The following is an 8742-nucleotide window of genomic DNA, read 5'->3' on the forward strand; positions in this document are numbered from 1 at the left end:
TGCTGAACAGATATTGTTATATTTGGGGACGGTCATTTTGTTAATAAATACGCGCACTATTTATTTGATTTTCACTTTAGCTTTAAACTAATAATAATAATACTAAAGTGAAGATCAAATATATAGTGCGTGTGTTAATTGGCAAAATGACCATTCCGAGATATATATATATATATATATATATTGTCTTTAGTGATCCCACTGATATTGAAGTAAGGGATGTGAACGAAGTCGATTCCCAACATATAATCTCGGACATAACCTTTACTGCTTCAGTCATTACAGCAGCAATAAATGAGATCAAACACTATTATGCTGTAGGCCCTAATAGATTCCCCGCTAGTCTCCTGAAAGAATGTAGACACCAGCTTGGAAGTCCCTCTAACCAACCTCTGGAGAAGTTCTTTAGACTCGAGTTATATACTGAAACAGCTCTTGTTGCAGTCTGTTATCCTGGTTTTCAAACAGGGAAACAGTTCCCTCGCAGTCAACTATCGCCTAATCTCACTCACCTGCCATATCATTAAAGTGTTTGAAAAGGTGGTGAGATCAAGGATAGCCGGCTTCCTGGAGAGCCACAATCTCCTAAATTCAAATCAGCATGGCTTTCGCTGCGGCAGGGACTGTTTAACACAGCTCTTACACCACATCGATGATATCTTTACAGCCTTGGAATCAGGTTCGAACTCTGTCAACAGAGTCGACCACAATATCCTACTGTCAAAATTGTCAAATGTTGGAATCCGTGGAAAACTACTGTACTGGATTGAGCATTTCCTGGAGAACAGAGTACAATATGCTGTGATCGGTGGAATCCACTCAAGCCCTGCAAAAGTCACCAGTGGTGTCCCTCAGGGGACTGTTTCGGGCCCGCTTCTCTATATAGTCTATATAAACGATCTTTCCAGCGTCATAAAACACAGCAAAATTAAAATATTCGCTGATGACGCTAAGCTCCAGAAAACTATCAATGAAGAAGAAGAAGACCAAACTGAACTCCAATCTGATCTACATGCTGTGAGTCAATGGGCAGACAAAAACAAAATACAACTAAACAAAGGAAATTTTGAGCTGATGCATTTTGGAAGAAAGACTATGCTAAAACAACCATACTCTCTTCCTTTAGGAGAACCACTCAAAGTATCTAATAATATTAGAGACCTATGAGTAATTGTTGACAACAATTTCAACTGGAGTGCCCACATCAACAATAAGATCGGTATAGCTCGTAGGATGAGCCCCTGGATCCTAAGAACCTTCCGGTCCAGAGAACAATGTGTCATCATTCCTCTTTTCTCCTCCTTTGTACGACCACACCTCGAATACTACTTCCCCTTGTGACCTCCCCATACAAAAGAAAACATTTCTTTAAAAAAAAACGTCATCTTTCTACAACATGCAAGTAAATCAGTAATTACATCAATTTATTTTCCATTTTATTCTACTTGTTTTCCCCCTCTATATTAATAATTTCAATAATCCTAAATATATACAAATGACTTTACCATTATATGATACGGGTTGAACCTTTGAATACCTTGGATTATACAATACCTAATGAGGACTTAACTTCCTCGAACTATAGATATATTTAAATGGTTTTACTATGCACTGTCCGTGAATACTTAAAACCATATATTGTGTTAAGCATGTATTGACTGAGCTCTATTAATCGTTCCTAGCATACATACATACATACATACATACATACATGCACACACACACACGCACGCACACATACATACATACATACATACATACATATATGGGTTCTTTGGGAAAGAACGCAACTCCTTAATTCACACACTACAAATTATCACGATATCTAGGACTATAAAAATTTGCAAGACTTTCCTAAAATTTAAAGAAATGAAGAAAGCAAGATGATTTCCTTCATGACCATGCTACCAAGCGGGTGACCGTTCAAAATTCACTCTTTAAATTAAAAAGTGGAAGAGATCGTATATACATATGTACGTACATGCAAGCATAAGTAGCTGTGCACACGCAACTCGACAGCAAATAAATAATTGTGCTGTTTCACCTTTGTCCCGAAAACTTTTAATTCAGAAGCCTTGGTGTTTCTCTACGGCATATGATAATTAATGTCATTTGTTGCATGTCAGGTTTACTAACGTGTCCCAGTCTGCTTCAAAGACCGAACGAAAATATCAGAAAACAATGGCTATTTTGTTTGAAAAAGCATAGATTGATATATGTATTATAGAATGTTTAATTTCAAAGCAACGATTGTCTACTGCGTCGAGAATATATATATCCGGGTGTTGTCCGTTCTAATTACAGGTGACACCTACTTCCCATTCACCGGAACCCATGCTAAAAGAATTTATTAATACAGGTGGGATGGTAGCCTGACTTTATTTATTTACATATCTTTTCTATTTCATGTTTCTTTCTAAACATTACTTGGCTACCTGAGGTGTTTTTTTCGTCTCCCTAACACTCTGTCCATATTTTAACGCTTCGGACATTATTTTCAATATGAGGTAAGTGTAATTTTTAAGTATTTGTACAATTTGCAGTACCTTAAGAAGTGAGAAAAGAAAAGTGAGAGAGTGTATGTTATGTTTATGTTTTCTTCCTTTCTTTTCTTTAGCTTTTTATAATTAGGTCACCGTGTGAATTTGTATTTGCTATGGCGGACTCTACTGTGAATTGCTATTGTGGACGACACCTGACTTTTCGGCCGAATATTAAACAGTGTTTTCACACCTTAACTTTTGTTAATCGGCTTATATTTAGTTCTTTAGTTTCTTTAAAACTACAGCTGTGAGTCCGTGCTCTATACAGTTTCATTGTAACAAAGTTTCACAGAATATCTGACAAAATACGGCATACACACGTACCATACTAAAAACGCCTTATTATTGCTACTAATTTACAGTTTGCTTTTTCTTAATGTAAATAACACGTATTTTTATTTCGTTATTTTTTAAATCATATACTAAGTGATTTCCTCGTTACCATCTATAAATATCTTCAGTTTACAACAGGTATTTCCTTGTTTAAAACTCTTGGGTGTGGTTTGAGGGAAATTTGGCTGCTTTCTGCTAGCAAGTCGAGTAACCGCTTTGGATATAAGATTGCTGAGTTGGCTCCTCAGAAATGACCCAACTGTTGATGTGACTCAGTTGCACCTTTGACCATCGGTCTATCCGATCAGAACTGGTTAAACAACACCAGTCCCTTTTCTAATCATCAGCAGCTTTATTTTTATTTTATACACACACTCATTATATATATATATATATATATATAGACATGCATATAGCTGTTGTTTAATCCGAAGTCAGCCCCGATTGTGCCACCCTTATCACCAAACCCATTCCTCCCAGTCTTTTGCTATGGCAATGTGCACGCCGGACCACATTCAATAATATAGTCCTGCATGCAATATAGGAGTAATACGAGACAGATTTGACTGTTGTTTCTAACAGGTGGAGCCTCGCTCCTTCGCTATAACACATACACACACACATACGCGTGTGTGTGTGTGTGTGTATGATGTTGTGCACCTGGAAGTGAGGTATATAAAACATATTAAAATGAATAGTACATATAAATGTATGGGAAATTTAGGCAACTGTATCGGATGTATACAAGTTTCGATTAATTTTTTTTATTTTATATATATAAATATTCACGGTATACAGTAATGAAATAGTGTAATAAAGAACTCAATACGAAATGCGAAGTCAAATATATTTCGTATCATAAATGACGGTTGTTATTATCACCAACTATTATGTGTGTTTGTGTGTGTATCTGATGAACGGTAATAGAGCGGTCCATTAGCTTTTGTGAAATTAGAACAAATGTAAATAAATTAATTGCTTTGTTTTCTCATACCCCAAGTGCGAGTTTGAATACACACACACACACACACACACACACACACACACACACACACACACACACACACACACACACACACACACACACACATATATATATCATATATATATATATATATATATATATATATCGAGCCTTGAACTAGGTGCGCAATGTTAGTCTTACGATCAAAGGTATTCAAGTCATAATCGTCATTTCATTTCACATTCAGAGTACTCTGGCCTACATTGTCTAATGCCTATGTCTTTTTAAACCAGCAGAATGTGATTTGAGTGTGGAATTTAGTCGAGGCTTTCTCTTCACTGTGGCTTTTGTTGTTCTGATACGGAAACAAGTGCCTAATGTTATTTACTAAAGGATCTGCTTTCCTATCTTAAACACCTGTGAAAGAAATTACTGGAACATTGGTGTGGCTTAATTTCAGTTTCGTCCCGACACTGAATTAGGTATACTGCTTCGCTTACGTTACTATTTTCCTAAGGAAAATGTTATGAATCTCACAACTCCCTCCTCTTTTTTTTATTTATTTTTTTTTTAACTTCAAACTTGTTCTACGTAAGGAATAAATCTTATCTATCCAACATCATAGACTTCTGAGCTTGCTGTTCTTTTGCTCGTCTAAAGATCTTGGATGTTTGTCACATTATCTGCACAGAGTGCCATCAGCATACTACTAAGAAACCACACTTCTGCAGTACTAATTAGCACTAGTTTATTGATATTCCTGTAAGGATGGGTTCTATGTATGCCCCTAGGACTCTTTTCCTCACTTTTATAGATAGCCATTTGTGACACTATTTACACTATATGTTTTATTAATAAGGCTTTTGGTTAAGACATACCACATCACTTTTAGAACATATTTATCAAATGTTTTTGTTGCAGTGGAACTGTGTTTGTAGCCAGGTCATAGTCTTATGATGGAAATTTTGACACTTCAAAAAATAAATTTCACTTACTAGGCACTGGTCAGCCCAGGGCTTTTTGTAGAAGACATTTGTCCAAAGTACTATACAATGAAACTGAACCCAAAACCATATAGTTTCAAAACAAGCTTCTTAACCACACAGTTATGCCTTGTTGATAAAATCTTTTATGATACCATACCATATAATCACAGTACATGTTTTACTGATAAAGTCTTTTTGTGGATGTTATTAATTTTCCCAAAGCTTTCATTGTCTATCTTTCTGCATTTCTTTATTTCATTCAATATAGTCTTTCACCAAGTTTAACACCACCATCTGATCCATCTGCTTTTAGTGGAGCCCTCTTTATTGTAAGCATTCTCACCAGGTCTAGGTCTCTGCAGAACTTCCTGTTTTCTTCTTACCAGTCTCAGAGGCCCTGAAAAGAGTATACTTGTAATTCTTATTTGTGAATGATGCTAGCATATACCATGCTATCATTAATTTCTTAAGTACCTATGTAGTCACAATCAGACACAAATACTCTTACAAGCCTCCTAACCTTTGACCTGCCAATTCATCAAGATTGTAACTGCTAGAGGGAAACTGCTGCATCAGCACTCAGTTAGTTGGTACTCATTTTCAGTTGAATAAACCAGAGCAACATGAAGTAATCAAACCATGAGTCCACTACCCAGACACCAGGCCACATACCTTCAAGAACTCACACACACATGCTGATACTATATTTCTGTGACATTCATCTTACTGCTCATAAGAATGTATGATGAATTGTTTACTAAATTTCTTTTTATACCTAACTTGTAACAATCAATATTTTATTTCTTTGGATGTTCTTTTGAAGAATTGGAAACAGCTTATTTGCACAAGTGCATTCAGTCAAAAATTCCTCATACCAGATACCAGTAGATTTCAGGGGTCATCAGAATAGAATATTCACCATTTGGGGGCCTTCCTTTCAACAACTTTATAATGCACTGGGCCCCTGACTCTTGTGAGACCCCATCTACTGGATTGACTGATTAGTATCAATCTCAAGTTCTTCATCAGCACCATTCAAACTGTGGAGTTGTGCAGATCTAACTTATCATGTAGGCAAACAGTTACATGCCTCACACCCACACATCACCTCTCCAGCCAGGTTTCATCATCCTTTTTCAGTTTAACCTTTTTAATACAAACACACATTAGGCCACTCCCACTTCTTGTGATTCTTGTGACAAACTTCCTATTTTAAAGTGATTTAAATCACAGCTTCCATCAAAATTCTGTCTTAATTTATGTTCCAAACACCAGCTTAATAATGACAAAGTTGATTTACAAAATTCTTTTGTTATATTCAAAATTAATTGAAACAAGAAAATGGTTAAAGTATGAAATGATAGATCCCAAGTTGCTGTTATATAGACAGCTTTTCAACTGATTCAGGAATTTTCTATAGAGTTGCTCTAACAGCTAGAAATAACAGCAAAATCTCTTTTAATCACACTTTGCTGCTTTAATAAAGGACATATTGGATAATGTAGTCATTATAAATAGAAAATAGGAAAAAATATCATTGTAACTAGAAAAAGGAAAATAGAAAAATCATGTTATGGCTTGAATGCTTTAGATCTACTTAGTCAGGGCAAACTTGGAGTTAAACAACAACTTCAGTTTTTCTGATTAATCATTCACAGGTCAATGCTTTTTATATCACAGTTGAATTAATCTATTCTGTTAGAGGATTTCCCATGAAGTGGTTTATTTCCTCATTGGTAGTTCTTAATATTCCTTTCTACAATATATTTTTTCCTATTTTCTTCATTATAGAGTGACCTTTCTATAACTTCTTTATCTTCAGCTTCACTTCACCTCTTTTAACCTTGTTCTTGAAAAATTAATATATAATTGTATTTTGTGTCTTCAAGATTGCACATAATTCACACAAACTTCTGTTTGTCTTCTCTCTCTCTCTCTCATATATATATATATATATATATATATATATATATATATATATATATACACACACACACACAGGCATAGCTGTGTAGTAAGAAGCTTGCTTGCCAACTACATGGTTCCAGGTTCAGTCCCACTGCATGGCACCTTGGGTAAGTGTCTTCTACTGTAGCCTTGGGCCAACCAAATCCCTGTGAGTGAATTTGATAGATGGAAACTGAAAGAAACCCGTCGTATATATATGCATGTATTTATGTATATATCTGTGTGTGTGTCTTTGTGCCTGTGCTTGTCTTCCCATCATGCTTGATAACCAGTGTTGATGTGTTTACATCCCTGTAACTTAGTAGTTCAGCAAAAGAGACTGATAGAATAAGTACTGGGCTTAAAAAAATAAGGTGATGCTCCAGCATGGCCACAGTCATATGACTGAAACAGGTAAAAGAATATATGTATGTATAAAAGTTCAAATAAAGGTTACAAACCTCATTAAGAGATTATAAAATCCAATGAAAATACTGGTTAGTTACCTATTTAAAAAGTGTTGAATATTACAATTGATAATCAACTGTAAGGTAACTAGATAAACTGTGGTTTATATATATATTTTAAGAAGATCAGAAAATAGAGAGATTCTATACTGCTACTGTTTACTTCTTGCTCAGAGATTTAATATTGCTTATTTCTCCTTTTTTGAGATCAGCAACAGTTTGTCACTGGAAAAAGCATATGGTACTTTGCATGTGAAATGAGTTTTCATCACTAGCTCATGATTATCACATACTGATGACCGGTTACTACCCAGAAACCCGGGTCTGTGCATATCACATAAGGCTAGAGATGGAAACAATGAGTTTCCCCTCGCGAATACTAATTGGACACAGATGGTGTGTCATTAACCAGCTGGACAAAATGTCCTCTTGGGGCTAAAAACAATAGCATAGTCTTCAATGGGACCACCACATTTAGTTGGCAATTATATTTTACAATGATAATTAATTTATTAATTAAGAAATTAAACATCATCTCTGACAGCTGTTTCGATTCCAGACCTTTAGAAATTAATTACCATAAAACCATTTAAAAGTTGAATCTCATCAGAGTTGACTAAAGATATACAATTAGGTGTTCATATTCCTGCTTGTTGAATATATGGTTCCAAACCATTAACTGTTAAAATTTATATATAAAGAACATGGCATAAACTTTACAAAGGGGAGGAAGGTAGTATATTTATTGGAGTTATAATAAAAGTAAGAATAGAACAATATATCCTTCTAGGATATTAAATAAAAGAAAATGTGAAAGTAGGTATATAAGTATAATTGCAATATATTACAATGTATTATGCACCAATACTAATGCTATAGATAAGCAGTGTGTAAATTAATATTAGTAATTTACACACTGCTTATAACAATAAAAATGAAATGAAACTTAGATATAATTCTCATCTGTCAAGCTTCAGGAATAGAAATAAAGCTAACTCTACAGGGTTAAGCAGTTACATCTGGGAATTTAAGGATAATAACATTAATCATAGATTAGAATGGCACATCCTAGCCAAAACATCTTCATACAACCTTAAATATAAAGGCTGCAATTTATGCATCAATGAAAAATACTTCATTTTAATGGCCAAATCAGAATTGTTTAATAAATGAGACGAGAAAAAGATAGCATGCTTACATAAAGATAAATATATATATATATATATATATATATATATATATATACACACATATATGTATATATATACATATGTATATCATCATCATCATCGTTTAACGTCCGCTTTCCATGCTAGCATGGGTTGGACGATTTGACTGAGGATGTGAAACCAGATGGCTACACCAGGCTCCAATCTGATTTGGCAGAGTTTCTACAACTGGATGCCCTTCCTAACGCCAACCACTCAGAGAGTGTAGTGGGTGTTTTTACGTGCCACCAGCACGAAGGCCGGTCAGGCGGTACTGGCAACGGCCATGCTCAA

At 35.0% G+C, this 8742-nt stretch overlaps 1 protein-coding gene across 2 annotated transcripts in view; it reads left to right on the forward strand.

The window, feature by feature from the left end:
* The first annotated feature begins 1763 nt into the window (after window positions 1-1763).
* LOC106871114 (uncharacterized) overlaps window positions 1764-8742 on the forward strand; it is a 78910-nt gene continuing 71931 nt past the window's right edge. The window contains exon 1 of one of the 2 annotated variants that reach the window (XM_014917425.2): window positions 1764-2507. In XM_014917425.2, coding sequence (XP_014772911.1) covers window positions 2503-2507 — 5 coding nt within the window. In that variant the 5' untranslated portion in view covers window positions 1764-2502. The remainder of the gene's footprint in view (window positions 2508-8742) is intronic. The other variant, XM_014917424.2, reaches the window with a different exon arrangement.

The sequence above is a fragment of the Octopus bimaculoides genome, chromosome 10 (assembly GCF_001194135.2).
Source record: "Octopus bimaculoides isolate UCB-OBI-ISO-001 chromosome 10, ASM119413v2, whole genome shotgun sequence".
NCBI classification, from domain to species: Eukaryota; Metazoa; Mollusca; class Cephalopoda; order Octopoda; family Octopodidae; genus Octopus; species Octopus bimaculoides.